This window comes from Oculina patagonica, chromosome 2 (assembly GCF_052425735.1).
Source record: "Oculina patagonica isolate OP01 chromosome 2, crgOcupat, whole genome shotgun sequence".
In the NCBI taxonomy this organism is placed as follows: domain Eukaryota; kingdom Metazoa; phylum Cnidaria; class Anthozoa; order Scleractinia; family Oculinidae; genus Oculina; species Oculina patagonica.
Window position 1 is genome coordinate 40,837,128 of NC_135759.1, and position 24,144 is coordinate 40,861,271.

Genomic DNA, 24,144 nt, shown 5'->3' on the forward strand with positions numbered 1-24,144 from the left:
CGGGTTATAACATTATATTAGAGATTATACAATAATTAAAGATAGAAATTTCACGGACAGTTACTCAGAGTTTCACGCACGAAGCGATCATCAGACTGTGCCGTTAGATGCGATGAAATACAATTTAAACTACGTTCATGGAGGACGGTTGGAACGATCCTGTCTCTGATTGGCCGCGTAGTACTTGGTAACAAGCTCAGATCTTTTGTTCAAGAGGGTAGATCTGTCAGCTGATAGTATGCAGAGATTCTCCGTCAGACACAAATTGCAGCGTGACGGGTTTCCCCTGTAAGCGCTTGCTCTCGTGACAATGGACCACTTGATCGAAAATTCGGTGTTGTTGTCCTTCAGGTCCCAAATGTACTTTGACAGCACAGTGTCGTGTGAATGCTTGCGATGTTTGAAGGAAAGTTTATGGTTATTGAACCTAGTTTTGAAACTATGTTCAGAAATGCCGATGTAAACCTTCGTTTCGCCGGGTGTTGTAGCGACAGTGGCTCCGTCCTCCATGAACGGCACAGTCTGATGATCGCTTCGTGCGTGAAACTCTGAGTAGCTGTCCGTGAAGTTTCTATCTTTAATTATTGTATTCCGCTCTGCATGTATTTGCATCGAGCACTTCTACGATTGTGTGAAACCTTTTGCATTTTTCTTTGTTTATTATAGATTATATATAGTTAACTTAATCCGGCCAGGGGCCGCTCCCTGTTAAGGATCTTATGTTATCAGTACTACCCCTGCTGCTGTTCTTTCCATCTATCGGACAGACAAAAGTAAAATGGATAGCGGCACAAAATTAACCGATAACGCATTGAGGGTTTCGTGAAAACAAAACCCTCTCTACTTCATTTAGGGCTAGTGTTTAATTCATTTTTTCTATCTTGAAAATATCCAGTATGTTATATGAAGTGGGACTCCTTTTTTTTGTTTTACAGTGAAAGATAAAATTTTGAGCGATCAACTTACAAGTACTTGGCCACATGCGGGATGTCGTTTGGGACTATATAAGGGTACCACGTCTTTGCGCAATCAACTCCAATCCAAAAAGGATCCGATTTAAGCACTGAACAACGGCAAAACCTTGAGCATTCTGCAAGTCAAATCACACCTGTTAAGCAGAGGTCTGCACGAGTGTTACCACATCATGTAAAAAAGGTAAAGGTTAAAAGGTTGAAAGGTAAAGGTTATTTATTTTACGTCAAAATACACGGGGTGTCGCGGTTACCCAGTCTCCCGAGCGTAGACGACGTAAAATGTTCACAGGGCTAGCCTACATCATGTTATATGAGCTATCACACTTTAAAAGCAGTTGGACAAAGTGCTAACCCTCTAGCACAATAAATGGAAAAAATCGCCAATAAATAGAAAAAACGCCAATTACTTACTCTGCGTGGTAACCAGGAATTCTTTCTTCTCCGAACCAAAAGAGTTTCTTGCCTCGCAGGTGTATTTTTCCGGTTTTGAATACAATGTCGTCTTGAAAATAACACTTGTGCTATTTTGAAGCATACTTGCATTTTTGTACCACGTTATTTCAGGAGCAGGCGCAGCCTGAGCTTGGCACAGCAAGTTTGATGGATAACCCCAAATAAGTGTTACATTTTCCACTAAAGATTGAAACTTGGGGGCGTCTGTGGAAAATAAGAGATTAAATCGTAAAAAAGTTATCTTTAGTGACGTCCATTTACTCCCATGTTGTATACAAAGAATAACTCGAACGCTTTCCACAGTGAAGCATATGGAAAAAATCTTGGCAATTTTTCTTCTTCATTTTCTTACTGTAACAAAGGTCGCTTTAAGAAACAGTCCCAACGATCATCAGCTTAAGTCTCATCTAGACGGAGGTTTACTTTCGTATGTTCACTTTTAATATAATTGCGTCGCCTTTTTGTTGATTGTTATCTTCAGATTCACCGAGTGATATTTAAGAAATAGAAAACATGTTCCGTGTTTCTATCGAGTTATAGAAACACGAGTGGAAGTTTGGGAGAACGAGAAATGCTGTGGGAACACGAGTCGATAGACGAGTGTTTCTACAGCTTTTTCGAGTTCTCCCAAACTTTCACGAGTGTTTCTATAACTCGATAGAAACACGGAAAACATGTTTTCTATTTCTTTTAGAAAACAGCACAAAGAAAATAACGCACATCAAAGTAATATTTAGCGCTTTATTTAACATCAAAACGTAGATTCTCTTCACCTCGCGGTTTTACGTCATGAACAGTAATCAACCAATCATAGTACGGGAGTCGATGAACAGAAATAAATCAACTGTTCAACATTTGCTTCAAGGCTAAAATTCACCGTTGTTTGGCCAAACAAACAAAGAAAACAGGCCCCAAAGTTAACGTAATTATGAGAAATAACTAAGTCGATGGTTTAACTGAAGTCCAGCACTGGAAGGAGTCAAGAATTGTGGTTTTATTTCGCTTCATCGAACTAACCGAATGGTTTGACGACCGACGATCGAGCGACTCGAACCTTGGAGGTGAAAGTGAATTATTTTTCTGTTAAAAGAAGTTTGACTCGGCATTCTGGACGAATATCTTGTCCAGTTGAGGAGCTGTGAATAGTTCTGAAGTGCTGCAAAGCCTAGAATGGAGTGAAGTTGCGCCAATTCATATACTTCTTTGAAAGGTCAGCCGCTTCGATAATTTCTTTCACAGACTATTTTTGAATGTGTAGCGGGCTCTGTAAACATCTTACTGGCACACACATGAGAGTTACCGGTTGTGGCACAACTTGCAAAAAAACCGCTCGGGCTCGCCTGGCTCGCTGGCTCGCCAGTCTCGCCTCGCTATTTTTTGCAAGTTGTGTCCACAACCGGTAACTCTCATGTGTGTGGGGGTCGCAATGCCAAAACTCTCATGTGTGTGGGGCCCGCAAGGCCAGCCCTCTTGTGCGCGGAACGCAAGACGCCTTTCTTACCCCCCTCGCGAAACGAGTTGCAAAAAAAGACGTTTAATCCCAGAAAACTTAAGAAAAAGAAAGCTGCAATCTTTATGCAAAGCATGGTTAAAACTAACAAAAAAATCGGGAAAGCAGGCGTGGAAATGGTAAAAAAAAGGAGGAAAATGTGAGTGGCTTTCACATTCCTAACTTCCTGAAGCAGATTCGCCGGACCCGACAGTGTACCAATCGTTGTATGGCGCCATTGTATTAAATTACAACCAACCTTTAATTGCTGTGCCAGAAACAATTCCTATTGAACAAATGCTCTTATTGAGTAAACGAAGATGGGAAGAGGGAGAACTGGAGAAATTAACTTGAATGTAAAGAAAAACTTGAAAAGATCTCGTGGAAAAGCGTTTACAACATACAAAAAAACTAAAGAAAATGAAAAACAAATAACAATCTTTTTAACAGACGAGCTGATTGAAAAATTAAAAAAACTAGACAGCAGTGTTGTCGCAAACGTTTTAACAAGCTAAACAAAACTTGCACGCTCCGGTGAGTGCATAAATTATTGAGTAACACAGGAAGTCATTGTTTACCCTGTGTCAATTACGTGGGAAACCCCCTTGACGTAATCTAATTGTTTTTTTTTTAATCTTGAATATTTTTAGCCGGAAAACAACTCAAACTCTTTGTATGTGTTTTTTGAGAGCTATGATTTATTCAACAACAATATTTAATTTGACTAACATGTAAATATACCGTGAAATATTGAGCTAAGAACTTTCTAGCACATAAAAGAACAATATAAGATCACGGTAATTTTATTCACCAGGCGTCATTACTATTTTTAGTTAATAGGTTATTTCCCGATGTAATGACGTCTTTTGTGACCAATCACAGTTAAAATTATAACTTTATATTATTCACATAAGCTTTTTTGTATTACACAAACAAGTATGGCCGATGTATAAAGACGTTTATCAAACCTTCATTGAAAAAGGAGCAAAGACACAGCTTACGGACATGAATCATTTGGAAACGACAAACGAGGATCCGATTATAATATTTTACATCAGCTATTCGTGCCTTCGCTTCGCGAAACTTAAGCAATTACGGACAACAATCAGATGCTTGGTCGTGAAGTTTGATCGCAAGGTTAAGTATATCGGATGCTTGTAGACGTTTCTCAAACCTTTTTCTATCAAAATTAAGAAGATTTAACTCAGTTTATCGACATGAATCATTTGTAGATGTCAAACGATAGCCTGATACAACTTAAGCGTTTGCCAAACTTGACCAAAATTTGCCATGTTACAAGCCTAAACACGTCATCATATTGGTATGCAATCGGTTACGCGTAACCCGAATTGACCAAAATCAGCCAAGTTCTCAAACTTGACAAAAATCGGCCAAGTTAAAAGCCTAACCACGTCATCACATTGGAATGGGGTTACGCGTAACCCGAATTGACAAAAACTTGCCAAGTTCTAAAACTTGACCAAAACTTGTCAAGTCATCAAAGGACAGACGCCGCGCGGCCATGAGATGTCCACCGTTGTCATCGAACAATTTACCTTAGTTACCGTGGCCATAGATGTCCGCCGTTGTCAAGGAACAATTTGCCTTGGATACCGTGGCCATAGATGTCCGCCGTTGTCAAGCAACAATTTACCTTGGATACCGTGGCCATAGATGACCGCCGTTGTCAAGCAACAATTTACCTTGGATACCGTGGCCATAGATGTCCGCCGTTGTCAACGAACAATTTACCTTGGATACCGCGGCCATAGATGTCCGCCGTTGTCAACGAACATTTAACTTAGCAACTGAATAAAATTATTTTACTTAACACACTTGTAATGTTTATTGATTGCTTATTATATCATTAAAAAGCTGTTGATTTGCATAAGTCTGACGCTGTGGGGCATTCCCCACACACACAAAAAAAATTTGCATGCATTGTTCAGACAAGCCCTTGACTGTGGGGATTAAATCAAGTGTTTATTTTTTTTCTGATTTCGACTCGGCTGAAAGTCACTTTAAGCACGCTTTAACCTTTTATTTTGCCTCGTTCAGGCAAACAACAACCTCTCTTGTGATGTCTCGAACATTTTTTTGCAACTCGAACGACAATGCTTCCATCACAAAGTAAACGACAAGATGAGCGCAGACAATCATTCTTTTATAAAATGAAAAAATGTTTTATTGGACTGAAATTTTATTTCGAAATGTCGGTGGCACTTTCGAGAAGTTTTTTTTCCAATCTTTTGCGTTCTTCTCTCTTGATTTCTTCCCGAATTTTTCCGATGTCTGGCTGGAGTGAATTTGTTTGTTTTTTTGCAAAGTTTGAGCGTAAAGTATCTTTAAGTTGGCGATATTTTTGCATTTCTCGTGTGATCAGTTGAAACTCTTTGTCAGAAACAAGATTATCATTCAGAGCTTGTGAGACAGAGCTGTTTATCGAGTCATGTTTTGCAACAGCCAGAGCGAGGATTCTTGAGTGCTTATTAACTTTACGTTCAAGCTTTTTGTTGATAACTGACAGGCCAGTGGAAGCTGCGCCAGATATACCTGCTACTGCTGCAACAGGAACACCGATAACAATTCCAACACCAGTAAGTGAAGTGGCAACAGCTCCAGAAGACAGAGCTGCCGTCACGGCGCCAAGACAGACCACGGAATAGTGAATAACTTTCCGGACTTTTTTATATTTTTTTTAACACAAGCCTGTAATGCTCAGCTTCAGCGGATATTTCTTTTTCAATTTTACTTATTTCAGTCAGCCGAAAATTCTCGGCATTTGTTGGGAGGCTTGGATAAAGTTGTGTTTCTTCGCGATCACCATAAGCAGGGGCACTCGGGAGAACATTAGCAGATGACATGGTCTCGTATACATAAAAGTTATTTTTGTATTTAATTTAATTCAATTCCAACTCATATGTAAGATTTGTGCCGTTAAAATCGAATGGCTTTCCATTCTCATCTCTAATCGAAAGAGTCAGAGATGATACATTTTCTTCAGCAGAAACGTCGCGCAAGACGTTAAAATGTGTATTTTGGTAATAAACTTTTTCATACGGTTTTCCACGTATGTCAAAAAACGCTAAAAGGCTTGATGGCTTACCATTTAGCAAGCTTTGTTGCTTGTCGATAAGGTCACAGTTGATGAAGTAATTTTTAGGATTTGAAACATTATTTACCTCAATTGTTTCAAAAAATTCCTTTTCAATACTTGCGTAATTCTCAAACCCAGGCAAATTATAGAACTTAATAAGACTTTCATTCAGTCCAAAAGTTTTTAAATTGGGCTCTTTTGCTTTTATTATCAATGAACGGCCTGCAATGCCTTTTGTTACAGAAAACATGTTTTTCTCTGGAAATCCTTTTTCAAAAATACTCCCAATGTCATCGAGTGAGAAGTTTCCTTGCCGTATATAACGCGCCTTCTCTTCCTTGTTCACTTGTTTATAAAAAACTATTCCATCCTTTTCCAAACTATTCCAGCTGTTGTAAAGAGAACAACTTAAAAGCCGGATATAGCTTGGTTTTGGAATAGGCTGGTCAAAATAAACAGTGTTCGGATTTTCTTTTGTGGTAACAGTCAGCACAACCATTTTTATATTAAATAAAAATAAAAAATGTTTAATATAAAAGAGGACCATGGATGCAAAAACAAGAGGTTTTATGAAGTGGATGAAAACCCCAGAAGCAACTACAATTTCTAAAGCGGCAAAAGACAATGCATGGAAACCTTTTCTTGCAAAATATCCAAACGCTGACCGAACAAAATTTGTTGCACAGGTTGAGTTCGCGTACAACCACACAGCAACGGCAGACATTTATTACAAGGCAGGGCAAGGCCATTTGATAAATGTTTTTGGCTCTGACAGCAAATATTGGAGCCCAGAGATGAAAAAAGCACTGGGGGTGAATCAAATTTCAGGCGGTTTTCCACAACAGCTGTCACCAAGCGGCGCAAAAGGCTCATCTTTGCCAATTCCCGCGGTTGGATTTCACGAAGCCGCACCAAGTTTGAAAAAAATATTTAACAGCCAAATAAACATCTACGTCACACCAGACCAATATTTCACAACGAAATTAAGAGAGATTTTTCAAAAAACAAAACTGAAGCATACATCAGGAAAAGAGTCAAAAAGGTGGCTTGCTAGCCAAAATATGGCCTATTGGCCACAGCAACTTAACTTTGCGGTATGGTGCGCGACAACAGGCTGCGGTATAAGTCGAGATATTTTCGATGAAGAGCACTCAGCTCTCAGCTTGCCACCGATTGTGCGAAATTTTTACCTTTTTCACGTTTATTTCACGATAAGGCGAATATTGTTTCAGATGGGGGGAATTCAGAGCGTAAGCGCCTTGCCAGGCGACCCCACTTTTAGCCAGTTCGACAACAAGTACGACGTGGCTTCGTACAAAAGAATATGTGCTGAGTTCGGTGTCGACCCGTCAAGCGATTTCCGTTTCACAACAGGCGCAAACCACGGACTTGGTAACGTTTATATCTGGATCTCAAATATTGGTCCGAAAAATTCTGGGGCAAAATACCCCGATTACGATAAATTTTCGGATGAAGGTGGAACTGCAAGCAAAGGTAACTTGATTCAATACATCGAGCCAGACGACGCTGCATATGCACAGGCAGACTGGTTTTGTCCTAACGGCACTGAAGGGCTTACTCAGGCAGGTTTGTCGAGAGTAAACCAGTCGATAGAGGCTTTTGTCTACTGTATTCTCGGTTCGCAGGTGAACGTTCGAAGTAGCATACTTGGAACAGGCGGCCGTGCAAAGGAAGCGCAAAGTGAGTTCCTCGTGTTGGTTGAAGACGCTATAAGGCAACCTGATCTGGCAAAGTCGGTCCAAAGATACCAACTAGCCATCGACGAAGCTAAGGTTCGGCTTAACCTTGCAGTCTGCCCAGGTGCCTGGCTGATGCCCGCTCGTATGGTGATAAACACAGAAAGCGTTGTTGGTTACAATAACCAGCTTAAGCAGGCTGTTGTTGGGATGAAATTAGGAGTGAATGATGAGGTTAATAAAGCTACAAAAAAAGCAGCTCTTAAACTGATGGCCGGAGGAAAATCAAAAATCAACCCACCAAACAGCCACCCTTCAAATCCTATACACAAGAGCGCCACAGCAAAAAAAAATTGGGCACCCGCCGCAAGCGCTGCTGAAACACCAGCTAGCAACGCGCAAAGCGCTAAACCTACGAAGGCCGTAGCCAATGATTCACACGAAATAAACAAAGCAACTGTCGCTGTTGGCGCGGTTGGAGCAGCAGCTTTGCTCTACACCCTTATGCGCTAACGTCTCTTTTTGATGTATTTTTCAACAAGAAAAGCAACCACAGCAAGGATAAGCAGCCAGGTGTGCTCTGCAAGAAATCCAATTACTTGACCAGCGGTTTTGAAAAGAAATTTCGCAATCGAGCCAATGAGACCAGGCAGAGCTGATGCTACCTTTGAGCCAATATCACTTAGGCCTTTCCCCAACGCTTTGCCGGTGGCCTTCAAAGAGTTTGTAATGGCACCAATTACAGAACCAATCGTGACACCAGCAGCAAGAAGTATTGCTGTTACTGTCACGCCATATTTTTTGAAGATCTCTTTGATCCTCTCACGAAGTGGAAGCGCCCTTTCTCTTTCTGCAATCTGCGTTTGCAAACGCCCGAGCTCCTCGGTTCTTTCTGCAACTCTTTCTTCCGCAGCTTGTTTGTTAGTGGGGGATGCATTCTCATCCTCTATAACAGCTTGATCTTCCTCGTTTTGGCGCTTGAGCTCATCTTCTTGCTCTTTAAGATCATCCAACGCTCTTGTGTCGTTGAGCCTTTCTTGCAAAGTGTTTCTTTCGCTCTCTTTGGCAGCGATGCCTGCCCTTAGTTGGTCGACTCGTGTTTTTTCTTTTGCTATTTGCTTAACTTGTTTTTCAAGAGCAGCAACTTCTTTTTTTTGTTTTCAAAATCCTTTTCAAGATTTTTTTTCAGTTGCTTAAGTCTGCGCAATTCTGATTCATTTTCAACATTTGACCCAAGTTGTTCCATCTTGGCATCTATTCGCTCGATTCTTATTCTGAAATCTTCTACTTCTTGGGTGGCTTTTTCTTTCTGCATGTCAATTGTTTCTGCCTGTTGTATTTGACTTTCAGCTTCTCTTAATCTTGGTCTCATTTCTCTTATTTCTTCATTGTCTTGAGCAATCAGAGATTCCGCTTCTGGCCCAAGGGGGGCTTTAAACTTGTTTGTGAATTTTTTGAGAAGGCCAGTTCCGTCTTTTTTGAAAATTTCGGTCTCGCCACCTTTTGATCCAAAGGATACAATTGTAGTTTCATTGCCACTCTTTTTGCTAAAACCTATTGGGCCTAATTTTGCGAAGTTCACTTTGGGGAATTTTCTTTTGATAAAATCTTTAGCTCTGTCAATCATTGCCGGTTTGTCATCTTGATGAATAAAGCTTCCCAAAAAAGGTGTTTCTTCGTAGGATGTGTCTGGCAGCCCGCTCTGTTCGTGCTGCATCGTTTGCATTTCATGTTGTTCACCCCCATGGTAGGGTGTGGATGCCTCCCCGGGCTGAAATGGTCGGGTTGTGTCGACCTCTTGTTCCTCTTCATCATCGTTATCACTTTTGTGGTCAAGATCTCGGTCCAAATCATGGTCCTCGTATCCAAACTCACCACCACCTTCCGCCATCACGTAATTTATATATATTTTCAAATTAAACTTTTCAATTTAACAATAAAACCAATCGAGAGATGGCTGCTGTTCAAGAAAACCTTCGACCGGGACGCACAGAGAAAATACTCGGCGCACTGAAAGCCGAGCGCGCTGTAAAACGAATCACTTTTGACCGCACAGAAGCCAATCCAGAGGAAACGTTGTATGTTTCAGTGCCCAAGCTGAACGAAAACGAGGTCATTGTGCCCGGCTCGCTGGCGCTGCGCTTCAACATCGACTTGAGCGGAGGCCATGCCAACAACTTTCTGGTTGGCAACGTCAGCCGAGCTCTGGTCGACGATTTTGTTGTAAAGTACGAAGGCACCGTCGTGCAGGACACGGTTGGCTATGACATCTACAAAATATTTGAGGATTTTTTCCTTTCGCAGGAGGAGCGCGACGACAGGGTGCCAGAGGGCATTCAGAGCGAGGACCTTAACAAAATTCGCTCAAATGCTGGCGATAAGAAAACTTCAGGTGTGGACGCAGAAAAAAAGCTGAATGAGATATATGGAAATAAATACCGCATCCGCCTGGATCACCAGATTTTAACTGACCATGGGGCATTTTATCCTCAGGCACTATACAACGATCTTGTGTTCGAACTGAAGCTCGCGGCAGCCGAACATGTGGTCAGAGGCTCAGATACAACAAAACTAAAATACAAGTTGACAAACATCCAGCTGGAGTACGAGATGATAAGAAGCGAGGAAATTGCAGATGAAGCGTTCAGCGCTTATTCGGGCGGCAAAGAGTTCGCTTACGACCACATCCAGCGTGTTAAAGTGGTGACTTTTGCAAAAGGCTCCGACACACGTCTGAATCTAAGGGTCAACCCGCAGAGGAGGTCCATGAAAGGTATCTTGCTCCTATTTATTGAGCAATATAACAAAGGTGCAAGGAGCTCGGAAAAGTACATTAACCCGGACCTTACAAAAGTAAGCATCACTGTCAACGGCTCGCCAAACATGCTGTACAACAACGGCATCGAAGGAATGGACATTTGGGGAGAAGTTAAAAGATTCTACATGAAAGAAAAAAATAAAACGCAGCACATGACTCTGCAAAAGTTTTACACAGAAGACAAGTTTGGCCTTCTTATTGATCTGCGTTCCATGGCTGACCACTCGATGCACGGAAGCGGCACGCGCCTTGTGAACACAAAGGACGGTGTCCAGCTTGAGCTAGAGAGGAAAGCAAGCGGCTCAGGTAATTTGAACTGCCACATTTACGTAATCAGCGACGCCCAAATGAATATACTTGGCAGGCAGTTAGAATCTGTGCTTTTATAATTTTTTCTTTGAAAAAGTGTACCTTAGGTACATATACGAACGAAGATGGATCCTGCCAATATACCCTTCAACGCCCTCATTGTGGGACCAACGAACTCAGGAAAAACAAGATACGTGGTCAATCAGCTTTGTGGCCCTTTCCGAGGCAAGTTTGACTACATCGTGCTCATCTGCCCGACTTTCGAGCACAACAAGACTTATTATCGCTTTGCTGAGGAAGATATTCGATTTTTTGTTTTCATTTGCGAGCAGCACGAGGTGGAATCTTGGTTAAGGCTTTCAAGATTTCTTTTTGAGGGTACGAACACGCTTATCATCCTCGACGACTGTGCTGCTTCGAAAGATGTAAAAGGAAGAACAGGGGAGTTGGTGAATCTTGCTTTCTCTGCTCGCCACGCAGGCTTGAGCATATGGGTGTTAACTCAAAAATTGACAAGCATAACATCCTCATTCCGCGAAAATGTTGCGGCAATCGTTTTCTTTTACACCCCCTCTGCCAAGACCACGAAGGCAATCTTTGAGGATTACGCTGGCGAACTTGCCCATGAGGATTACAAAGAAATCATTTTAAAGCTAAAAAAAAATAAGTTTTCGCATCTTGTCATTTCTCATCGCCACCCTTACGGCACAAAATTTTCTTATTGAACATATTTTTTAGAGTAATAAATGGCTGACCCGTTCGCAACTTCTCCTCCCGAGAGCGTCAAGGGCGCTGCAAGTGAACAAGAATTAGCTTCCGTAATGGAACTGCTAGGAGCTGAACCAGAAAGTACAGAAAGCGCTATGGCACTCATTCAAGGCCCTGACATTCCTGCTTTGCGTGAACAGCTTGCAATCCTTGTTTCAACAGGAAAAGCCAAAGAAGCAATCGGTGTGCAACTGACACACGAGCAGGTGAAGCGCTTGACAGATAAAGAAGTTGAAAAGTACTTAAAGAGATATGAGGCATACGTTGGATCCAAAACAACCGACAGCTTGATTGACAGCTTTATTTTTCTTGTTACTAAAGTCGTTGGTATGGCCGTAAATATCAAGGACGTCAATGATTATCAGAAGGAACTCAAAAACGACTACATTATCAGTAAAGAGCTGTCCACTTTGGCAGGCGGTCTGGCTTTGAAATGCGGCCGATTTCTTGCCGTTGCAAATGCTGCGCTCATCACAACAAAGCACATTGATTTAAACGAAGCTACAAAGTCGCACACTTCGCTGTGCGAAACCAAAGGTGCTTCCAAAGATGCGGACACAAACACTACTGAAGATTTTTCTGAGCAATGCTAAAAAAATGCTAAGTAATTACTGAACAATGCTTAGCAATTGCTTAGCAAAAAATCTTGCTGAGCAATTTTCTATTTAAATATTATTTTTTTTTATTATAAATGGCCGAGCTCGAACCAACTCCGATCGCTCAAGAAGAACAGAAACAAGTTACTTCAACAACTCCAGCAACAAAGCCTGCCAAAAATCCAAAGCGAGTTGCTGCTGGCAAGCTTGCAGCTGAAAAAACAAAACAGGCTCGTGAAGCACAGAAAAAAGCTGCTGTCGAGGCTGCTGCAATAATTGCAAAAGAAAAGGAAAAGAAATCTGCTGCTGCAAAGCGAAATGCAACACCACCGGACGTAACGGAACCAGCTCCGCCCGAGGCTCAGCCGCAATCAAGCGGTCTCACCACAAATCAATGGATATCTTTGCTTGGTATCGGCGGTGCAATCGTTACAACTTATGTGAAACGCGAAGACATAAAAGGCTTTATAAACGAAAAAAGAAGTCCAACATTTAAAGCTCCGCCAACTCTTATAACTGATGACACACCAGTTACAGCAGAAAGTATTGGAAGGGTTGCAACGCGTTCTTCAGACACGCCTTCGACAATCCAAAATGCCATTAGACCTCGCAAACAAAGAGGAATCCGTCCGATGGATTAAAAAATTTCTTTTGAACATTTATTTTTCATTTATTATACCGACAATGTCCCTTGGTTTTATTCTTGACAACCTTGTTAAAGGTGCAGCTATGGCTGGTATTGCATTACTTTGGTTTGAATTTTCCAAAACTTGCGTTAAAACCGCTATTCGGGTGCAAAAGGATGAGGATACAATTTTTAAAAGAGGTATAAAAAAAACAAAAGAAGTTGAATCTGGTGAAGAAGTTGCAAACTTTGCTTCGCAAAACGGTGAAGAATAAACAAAAAAATTTTTCAATTGAATATTTTTTATTATTTTATACTGAACCGCCATGTCCGACAACAAGCTCGTGAAAACGCTCATGGATGCCGCCACCATTACAGGTCTCGCCGCCGGAATCGGCTGGGCTGCCAAAAAAGTTGTAAAAGAAAACTTCACATCCGACCCAAGCAGCAGTTTTATGAACTATGTAAAGTTCACAGCCGTCATGGCTGGCAGCGTTGCACTTAAACAGTATCTCGAGGACCAGAAAATTCTCCCCACCAATTAAAAAAAAATATCATAATATAAGAACAAAAACACACAATGGCAAGCGTAGCGATTATGGCTGGCGGAGCTATCTTGAACGCTGCTGCTTTCATTGGCGGCAACTATCTTGCTCGAGCTTTGGGTGGCGGAGATGACGCCGCTTTGAAAGAAAAAGAAAGACACGACAAAGCTCTCGAGGCTTACCAGGCAGCTTACGCGAAGTACTCTCGCGACCGCACGAAGCTTCTCGACTGGATCGAAACCAACAATGAGATCAAACAGCAAGCGAAACAAAACTTTACGAACACAGACTACGCTTTCAAACTCTACAACCAGGCACATCCTGACAAACAAATGATTCCTCCGAAAGAACCCAAGTTCTCTGATTTCTATCAGCCAAGCGAGCAGCAGAAACAAGGTGAACTTATGTTCGTTGGCGCAGGCGCTCTTGCTCTTGGGTACGCTGCCTTTCGGTTTCTTTAAACGTTTCTTTTTTTTCTTGTATACGCATGGATGCAAAGATTTTTGCGGAGCAAAACTTTTCGAAGAAAATCTCGAAAGTCTACTATAGCCCCCAGGGCTATTGGAAGGGAATTGCTGCGATAAAAAAATTAGCCGAGGCTGCCAAGGTTTCCGAAGATGCCGCAAAAAAGTGGCTAGTTAAGCTGGCCCTTTGGCAGATCTACCTTCCGGCACCACGATACGTTCCTCGCCCAAAATTCGATGTTTCTTCTCCAAACGCGGTCCACCAGGCGGACCTTCTTTTTCTGCCACACGACAAACTGCCGCGAGGGCGAAAAGTTTACAAATACGCGCTGACTGTTGTTGACGTTGCCAGCCGTTTCAAAGAGGCCGAGCCTTTGACCTCCAAAGATTCAACTGAGGTTGCAAAAGGTTTTCAGACAATTTACAGGCGAAGTGCACTAAAATGGCCACAGATGCTGCAAGTTGACCCTGGTCGCGAATTCATGGGATCTGTTACTAAAGAAATGGAAAATCACAAAACCTATATTAGACGCGGGCGTGTTAACATTCACAGAGATCAAGCTATTGTTGAACGTTTTAATCAAACACTGGCAGGGCGCCTGTTTGGTTATCAGTACGGTGTCGAGATGACCCTGCCATCTGGCCAGCGGTCGACAGCGTGGGTAAAAAGGCTTCCCGAAGTTGTTGCCGCTCTGAACAACGAAGTAACCAGTCTTACTGGTAAGAAACCTGCTACTGCAATCAAAGAAAAGGCTGTTTCGTCAAAACCGTCCTCAAAATATACAAGACCTGTTGGCAAAAAAGAAAAAAAACTCCCCTCTCTCGTTAATGTGCGCTTTCTCTACCAACCTGGCGAGCTGGAAGGCGGCGTAAAAAGGGCCACAGATCCGATTTGGTCATTAAAAGTCTACAGCATTGAAAGGTCTGTTACTAAACCTAATCAGCCAGTTCTTTATTACTTGCACGATGGTCCAAAGCGCGGCTTCGTGCGTGAAGAATTGCTTGTTATTCCTCCAAATACACAGTTACCACCAAGCACTTAGTGCTTGAGCCCCTTGGGCTCAGAAAAGCTATAAACGTTATGTTTATGTAGGCTTTGTTTCGCAAAACTTATACCCGTAAGCATTTGTATGTATCCCATCATCCGCTATCCATCGCTTTGAGTCAAAGGAGGATAGCGATTTTTTGTTCACCACTATCGAACACAACTCGTGGGCATAGCTTCTTAGCATGTGCATTTCGTGAAAGCTTTCCTTGTTTTGAAAAAGTGTATCTTTGAAGTTTTCACACTGCACGAAAAAACGGATTTACAACCTAGCAAAATCGTAGCAAATATGAAGTAAATACCATATTTGAACGACATTGCTCAAATTTGCTCAGATACAAATATCATGATTGCATTATATTTGCACACAAGGCAAAGATGGTAAATACCGCATTTACTCAATGTTTTCATACCGGTAGCAAATGTAAAGATAAATTGTACATTTGCGACAGCTTTTCTGTTGTAGTAAAGGTGAGGTAAATAGTTAAATTTGCTAGACGAGAAGTTGGATTTACACGTGTAGCAAATATGTTGCAAAATATTACATTTGCTTAGCTTTGATCATATTTGAACGCAAGTCAAACTTTGTGTTTGTTGTAATATTGCAAGTAAAGCAAATATCTAGTAAATATCGTCTTTGCTCCGCATTTACATTGATAGCAAATACTTACAAAAGTGATGTTTACTTCGCTTTGATGATATTTGGACATGAAATAAACTTGATGTTGGCACACATTTCCTATAGCGTGACAAATGCGAACAAAAATCAATTTTACTTTCGCAGTAAATAGCAGGCAAATATATAAATTTGCCTCATGAAAGGAAGGATTTGCACTGATGGAAATACCATATTTGCTTTCGTTTGGTTATGTTTGCTATATAGTCAAATGCCATATTTGGCCAGTATTTGCAAGAAAAGGAGGGAGGGCAAAATATAAAATTTGCCTAGTCTTCACATGCTATTTACAAAAAGAAGTGCCAGTGAACATTCACTTTTCATGAAAGCCTTTGTTTGAACAAGCATTTAAAACGTTGTGCCAAACAAGCAAACTTCCCCACTCCCTAATTACTTGTATAATGAAAAATGAAAATGAAAAACAGAGAAGGATTAAAATAAACAAAACAAAATGCATGCACACATTTCAAGCTCTATGTAATTATTTATTTCAACAATGTCACATGGCACCATGGAATCAAAAGAAATATTATATCTTGAAATAGAAGTAAAAAAAAAAAAAACAGCTAAGCACTTTGAAACAGTCTTAAAAAGGGCATATACAATGCTTTCTATTTCTTTCCCGGTCATCACTAACTTAAAATCAATAACTATTCTCACATGGTAAGCAGCTTAAAACTTTTTTAGAACAGTAAGCATGAGAATGCCTACCATACTTAATGTTCTTGATTGACTGTTCGTAACTGTTAAACGAATAAAATATTATACTTGTACATGCCGGTAAGTACATGTATCTTTAAATATTGTCAGAAGGCAAACAGCTAAACATTTTAAAACAATAAGTATTAAACTCCCCCAAACATCTACATAAGAAATATTGTAATTATGATCAGTAAACTGTTTTAGTGCATGTACATGTGAACATTTGGTTAACATGAATCAGCCATTGTCACAGACAGTTCAATGCACATTTGAAAGATCAATGACAGCATGAAAAGCCTAACTTACAGTAGCTTGTTCACAAAAATGAGGTTTTTGCATAAAAAAAGACAACTAAAAATTAAAAAAAGAAAGCATTCAATCAAGTACAATGTAAACGCAGCTTTCAGGAAAACAGTACTGTAATAATCACCACTCAATAGTTGAAATTTCCATTTTAAACAATTAAAGTTCTCAAAAAGTTTAAAACAAAATAGTATGAGATTTTAGTTTTTTTTCCTTTAAGCTTTAGAAATGCAGTGATACACCCCATTATTAAACAAAAGGAGGGCAGAAGGTACCAGTTATGCTAGGGCAAAGGAATGCCATCAGGTGCAAAGGAGCTCAAGATTACTTATTGATGCCTTTTTGCAGTCCTTCTACAATCTATGTGCTGCCTTTCAGTAAATGGTGTGCATACATGTAACCTGCATTAAAGCAGGACTGCGCCACTAAAGTGTGCTGGTGCTAAAGAATTTCTTTTCTAAGCCTGGGCTCTAACAGCCATCTCTGTTTCCACTCTCCTCTTCAAAGTCCACAGTCATGAATTTCTGGTAGTGATCTTTTTCCTTTACTGTTAGGATGTGGACTGCTCTACTGAAAGCTTTTACTCTCTGCCTCTTTTTCTGTGTAAGAAAAATATATTTAAGAAAATTATTTATCAATGGTAACTCTTGAGTCACAAATTGACAATAAAATGTGGGTTTAAAAGAATACCAATCTAAAGACCACTCTTTCTTAAAGTCTTTAAACAGAAAGGCCTAAGAATCTATTTAGAGACAGTAAACAGTGAGAGCTATGCAAAATGCATGAATCATTGTATATGTATGTATTTTGAATGTGAATGCACACAAAATATCATGCACATTACAGTTGTAGCAGCTAGAATTAGAACAACTACAATGTGTTTTTTTTAAAATAATGTAACCAAAATACACAGCATTGCATTCAAAAATTTAATCTTTTTGTTTTTCTTCTTGCGCTTTCATGTAGGAACCTTCTGCTTGCATCCATAGCTAAACAGACTCTGAATATTTAAATTACATTTTGTATTCACATACACTAATTTCATTTAACTGTACAAAATTCTAGAACACTGTTGAATCGTAAAAAAATTTACCATATTTAGATGGCTTTGGACGCTCTGCTCCTTCGAGAGATGTTGACTGCATTGAGTTAATGACACTTTGCCTTTACTTTGTCTGAAAATGGACACCCATAGCAGCTACAAAATAATAATAATCCAAAAAAATCAGTTTGTTCAAACATAACAAAGAGAAATATTCTTAGATTTAATCAACACTAAACTATTCAAAAGATGTATTCATGAGTGTTTGAAATAAACTATTCCAAACAAAAATTAGAAGGAGAAAGACTTGAGGTAAAGTTACAGTAAAACTACATGTATAATCTGCACCTTTTTGCACAATATTTATGTCAAAAATTAAATAGCAGGTGTGGTTATCTACTGAGACATCTGTGGTTGGAGTTCTCAAGAGCATACTTAATGTTCATAGAACTTCTAGGATGTCACTGAATAAACACCACAAACTGTTGTTTCAGATTTACAATTTATCAATGAGATCAGTGACCATGCATACTCAACAAAGGCAATTAAAATTATACTGGTGAGATTAAAATTGTTAAACCAATGAAAAATTCAGACTAGGTTCTGCAACTGTACTTCTAACAAAACAGTTGATAGAGCTGTAGTACATTGTGTAAGTACATTAATTTTGTGAGAAAGAAGAAAAAAAGAGGGTTTACTTTTTATGGTGCCAACTGGTACTTTGTACACCAGCTTAAATTTGCTAGTAACCCATTGAATCTAGGTTGATTTGGGTGCCTGCCCAAGCAAAAAAGCCATATTCTTTGTATTGGAAAAGGAAATGTTGGTTAAATGGCCTTTCAGCTTGAGGATGTTATTTAACTTACAAGTGACTAAAGAAGCCCTTTTCCTCTTCTCTGAAAAACCTCAGTTGTCAATTTGTGGTTCCAGAAAATACATTGTATCCATACCATTTCCACTAAGGGATCTTTCATATGACTCCCCTCCTGTCTAAAAATTTTAATTTAGCTTCATACATTGCTTTAAATGTTTGGATCTTTGAGATCCTCTCCTTCCCTTGAATTTCCAACCTCTCTATGGGGAAGTTTTAATATTTTCTGGAGCTTACACACTTGGTAAAACATTTGATTATAACTTCACATACCGTATACTGTAACAAAATTCTAAGATCTGATTAGTTTTTTATGGCGAGCCCTGTTTATTCGCCAAACTGGGGCGTGTGCAGCTTAAATGCCCAACAGCACATTTGCATGTTGCCGTCATTTGACTACTATTATTTAAATGTTGAATCCCCGGTGGGTTTGAATTTAAAACAAATTGCTCTAATTAAAATGATAAAATAGCTGATAGTTGTAAGAGATCAAGGATAAATGTAATACCAAGTAAATGCATTGTGTCTAAAATACGGGCAACAAATGCAAGGAATGGTTGGTGTAATAAAAATATTTCGATATAATTCTATTTCATCTTCAGACTAAGGTGACAAACAGGTAGCTTTGATTTTACTGAAGGATGGTACATTTGCACATGAAAATAAAAAAAACAAGATGGAACTGTAAAAAAAGTAGGCATAATTCCCTGCTTGCTTTTAGACCGTTGTTCAAAGATGGTGCTATGAACGCTTGATTATGATATGGTAGGCTTTTTTGCAAAGTCATAGATTCCAATTGTCATCGCTGTCTATTATCTTTGTGTTTGCATGCCTGGTTTGGGGGAGAAATTATCTGTTCCGTTCATTAGCAGGTGGGTTGTTTTATTGATAAAAATGTCCAGTGGATTGTATTAAGTATATTTGTTTTGTATTTTCATGTGCATACATTAAATGCAATGTACCAACCTTCAGGATTCTTAGGTTGCATTTGTTGCCTGTATTATAGACACAATGCATTTACTCGGTATAACATTTATCCTATATTATTTTGTAAGTACATTATAGGACTTTGTGTCATCCAATTCTATCTGTAAACACTCAAGAGAATAGCAAATCAGTCCCCTGCTCCATAGTTATCTGCGTTTTTCCATCACATGTGAATGATTTTAGACCAAATATCACAAACTGAACTATTAAAACTCAGCCCTATTACCAGGATGAATTTATATACATTTAAGACAAACAACCAAGTAGCAAAGATAAAAGCTCTATTTCAGAGGAATGTTAGTATGTTTGGTAGGCAGTTTGATCCTCGCAGTCTTACTTACCGTTGTATGGCATACTCGATAACACCAAATACCGGTGTGGATGACGCTGTGGGCGATGAACGTTCCTGGTTTAAACTGTCAGTGAAAGATGGGCTGTTGTTCGAGGACGTTTTGCTCACTGTCTACATGGCCGTTAGACCGTTCGCGCTCGAAGATGATGGCTGCGTTTGAGATCGCGAAGCTCGAGGTGTACTTGTGAATTAACTGTTTGCATCCCTCATGTTCAGAGTCCCGTTTGCCTGTTTGGTTTGGTGATTTTGTTGCCATAATATTAAGAACGAACTAACAAAAAAAGCAACAAACTGAAATAAAATGGCGCTCCTAGGTTTGAATCGGTTTGAATGGGTAAATACTCTCCACGTGACTGCCATTGACATTTTCATTGGCTAAAACAGCATAATGACGTCAAAATACGCGAGAACCTGGTGACGAATCGGTACATCTCGTGTTCAATAAGTGAAGTAGTAAATTAGCGTAAAGCCTTACCACTGACACGATTTTTGCCGGGAAGAAGCGGGAATTTTTAACACGAATAATTATGCCGGCCTCCAGCTTAAAAATCGAGCATGAACGTGAATCTTTTTGGAGAAAGAATACACCAGGGGAAAAGGCGAGGATGTAGAACGAAAGAAGAAAACAAAAGAGAAAGGCTAGGTCTGAGAAAAAGAAGAAAACGGGAAAAAGATTGTGCTTGCACTTAAGGATGATCAAGCGACGACCATGGGAGATTTGACAGCACGATTGCTCTATGTTGTGAGAAAGTGCTAAGCAAAATGGCTGACTTTACATCGTCGTGAACAGGCAAGTCTTACAGAAATCATCTAAATCTTTCTTATAACACCTTTTTGTACAATCTCTTCAAATTATTGATATCATGGCACACCAGTTGCGAAGGCTGATGACAATTGGATCATTATTGACTTACCACTGGCTATTTTGAGCAAAATCGACCTACAATCTTAAAGCTTAGGGCCGGTTTACATGAAAGGCAGGTGCCCCGGCTAACCACATTACCCGGCTAACCCAGCTACCCTGGCGAGCCAACTTTTCACACGTTTTTCACAGGCGGATCCAGGGGAGGGGTTGAGGGGGTTGCAACCCTCCCCCCCCCCCTTTGCGCAGAATATTTTTAATTTCTTTGAAACTGCATAAAAATAATAGAATAAAATTGTTTTATTCGTAGTTGTTTCACTTCCACCACTTCGCTACATTGTTCAATATACGAGACGAGGCCTGAAGAAAAACGACAAATATTAACTATTGTTGTAACTTCTGTCCCTTTTAATCATGCATAAAAAATATTAAGGTATACAACCCCCCCCTCCCCCCCCTTTCAGGATTTCCTGGATCCGCCCCTATTTCTTTTGAAAACACATTACATTCTAGGCGGGAAACCCGCCTTGCCTGCGCACTCGGTCTACTTGCCGGGGCACCCTTCTAGGTAGGATAGCCTTTGTCATGTAAATTGCCTGGGCTATCCTGGCTTGCCGGGATAAGTTTTTACACGTGTTCTTAATTTAAATATGAAGTTAATGGCATAAAATGTAGTTTTATCTGTTGACTGGAAAATATAAATTTATTTGAGCAACAGCTTATTTAATAATCTGAAATTTTCTTAGGAATGATTATCCTTATTCACGAAACAACAAATTTAATTTCATTTTGGTGGCCAAAGACTGTTGAATTTTGATTGAGTTCCCCCAAAAATAGACGCAGTAAATTTTTAAGAGCTTGCGCATCAAAGTATAATGGGTTTGAAGACGGCTAGCCTTAATTATTCAGTAAAAAGTCATATTTTTCTTCAATCATTTGGATCTACATGTACCCGGTACATGGTTTTCCCAGGCAGTAACTCGCTTCGATGACACTGTTCTTTACTCGGGTAGAAGGGCTGTGAATTCTGCATGTTAAGGCGGGTTATGTTCATCCCTTCTAGCCGGGTAACTCGGTTAGCTGGGGCACCCTCCATGTAGAAGGACACAATATTGACAGATCACAATATTTTGCGGAAACCAAGTTTAATAATTGTTTTCTGATTTGATCAGTAAATTAGTTTCGCTCATGGGAACCGCTTGCTTTTTGACAGACTAAAACCTAACTGCACCTTCGATAATACAAGCTGTTTTTATGAAATGTAAAATTCTGTTTGTTTATATAGACTGTTCACAGCCCTCTATTTTTGTGTTTTTGATAATAAGTTTAAATTCACTGCTCACTACATGTAGTTCATTGTTCATTGTCTGGGGATTTCATGTACCCCAAAGAGTGAACTTTAATCACTTATATGCTCTCTTTGCATTGGTTTGCTTAACTAATAACTTTGAAAAAAAAAATCCTTTAAGAGGGTAGCAACGAGTTTATGTGTGACACATGATAAGGGGAAAAATAGACCATGATGCTTGAAAATAGCGAGAAAAAATACTGTGACACAATTGAAAATGGAGAGAAAACCCTCCCCACAGAAGGCTGTTTGGGTTACAGTGTAATTCCCCCCCCCCCCCTCCCACTCTTCTGGAAATTCCAGATAATTTCCATATGTTCCTTCAAATAATAATTTGGCTTTTGAGTCCCCCTTCCTCCCTGAGAATTTTTAATGACTATGGATATTTTCTGGAACTGTACAATCCAAGATCTCAGGCTAGGGAAGCCCCATATGGTGGGAGCATTTGAGGACTTTGGTAGGTAGACAGCTTCCTCTTAGACTGGCCGGGGAATTTGTTAATAATTTCTCTGAAATTAATCCCAATACTTGTGGACAAGATTGTAGCCCGTGAGCAGGCTCCTTGGGTGGGTGAAAATAAAACTGGTTAGCAAAAATAACTCACCATATTTCTCTTAATGTCATAGTCTTTCAGTGAGGCAAAAAAAATCTCAGAAAAAAAGAAAAACAGTCACAGGCAATGATAAGAATATAATTTCCTTGTATAATTTTAATTTTTGTCTTGCTAAGATGACAATTTGTCTAGCAGTGATCAATTTGAGCAAATATGTTGTAAGTTAAAGAATTTTTTCAGACTGTGGTTTATTAGATATGATATGGCACATATCATATCATACCAGATATAGAAAACATGCCAAATAAGGTTATCATTACCATGTACAGTCTTTTGCATTTTGGCCATGTTTTCAAAATTGACATAATTATTTTCAGTTGTTTTGTGTATTTTGTCAAGTCCTGCAGGCTTGCCATAAAATAAACAAAAGACCTGAAAAACTTGATATGTTAATTGTTTAATTTCTTTTTTATTCAGCCTTGGCAAAAGATGAATCACAACAGGCACAAAGTATCCAGCTCAGCCATAATAAAGATGCTGGGGTTTCTGCTGACAAATCACTGACGGAAATAAACTGAAGACACCTCAGTCATGTAAAAGATCCCAGGAGTTCTAATGACCAACCACTGCTACTAGGAGTGTGGGGTCTCTGGCCAATGCTACAATATCTTTTATAGCCAGGCATGTTAGTTGCTGTTAAACAATTCAACAAATATCTATCGTCAAAGTTTTGAAAGTCACTAAAGAAGCATCACTCTTAAAACAGTTAGACAAGCCCTGTTTCTCCCCTGGTTACATCAGTAAACAATGACTCCTTTTTTCACAGGTTAATGATAGAACCGAATCCCAGCAGATAAAATTTCATTCTCTTAGTGGATGCTTTAATAAATTAAGACAATTTCAATAGAATTCCATTAAAGGAAAGACCAGTCATCTTTGTTACATACAGTTGAACCTCAGTTACTCAAACTCTGAAGGGAAACAAAAAACAGTTAGAGTTAGCGGGGTTTTCGAATTAACCGAGTAAAAATGACTGAAAAGTGGGTCCAAGGGAAATAGAAGCTAGTTTGAGTTAGCGGGGTTGTTTTAGTTATCCGAGTTCGAGTTACCGGGGTTCTACTGTAGTTTCCACTATTGGGTTTTCAAAATGTGGTCGTTTTTAGGAAGCCCACTGTCAAGATGTGGTCGTCTTTAGTCAGTCAGTGAAAACTACAGTAGAACCCCGGTAACTCGAACTCGGATAACTAGAACAACCCTGCTAACTCGAACTAGCTTCTATTTCCCTTGGACCCACATTTCAGTCATTTTTACTCGGTTAATTCGAAAACCCCGCTAACTGGAACTGTTTTTCGCTTCCCTTCAGAGTTCGAGTTACCGGGGTTCAACTGTATATAACAATGTAAATACCAATCATGATTGACAATAAATAAGCAAGCAATTATTTTATTATTTTCTTGAAACCCTTTTTATTATAGACATAACCTTCGCATAGAAAAAAAAAACAGTTGAGGATTTACTGATGAAACCATGTTTTTTAGCCCAAAGGTGACAACGAAGAATAAGAATAA

General features: G+C 39.7%; 1 protein-coding gene and 3 long non-coding RNA genes across 4 annotated transcripts in view; 2 read left to right on the forward strand and 2 right to left on the reverse strand.

The window, feature by feature from the left end:
- The window catches only part of LOC144641657 (uncharacterized), a 188,607-nt gene that overhangs the window by 92,522 nt on the left and 71,941 nt on the right, over positions 1 to 24,144 (forward strand). The gene's annotated exons all lie outside the window — the stretch shown is intronic.
- The window catches only part of LOC144640099 (uncharacterized), a 39,458-nt gene that overhangs the window by 4,533 nt on the left and 10,781 nt on the right, over positions 1 to 24,144 (reverse strand). The window contains exons 3-4 of the mRNA XM_078499321.1: positions 1,386 to 1,631; positions 967 to 1,090 (exon numbers count right to left, since the gene is read on the reverse strand). Of these exons, the coding sequence (XP_078355447.1) occupies positions 967 to 1,090; positions 1,386 to 1,631 (370 nt within the window). The remainder of the gene's footprint in view (positions 1 to 966; positions 1,091 to 1,385; positions 1,632 to 24,144) is intronic.
- On the reverse strand, positions 16,021 to 20,181 carry LOC144644716 (uncharacterized). The gene is made up of 3 exons (XR_013569181.1): positions 19,803 to 20,181; positions 17,655 to 17,759; positions 16,021 to 17,160 (listed from the first exon to the last, which is right to left on the reverse strand). It is a non-coding gene; the product is annotated as an uncharacterized LOC144644716 (long non-coding RNA).
- Positions 20,288 to 23,303, forward strand: LOC144644717 (uncharacterized). Its single transcript, XR_013569182.1, has 2 exons — positions 20,288 to 20,603; positions 23,054 to 23,303. It is a non-coding gene; the product is annotated as an uncharacterized LOC144644717 (long non-coding RNA).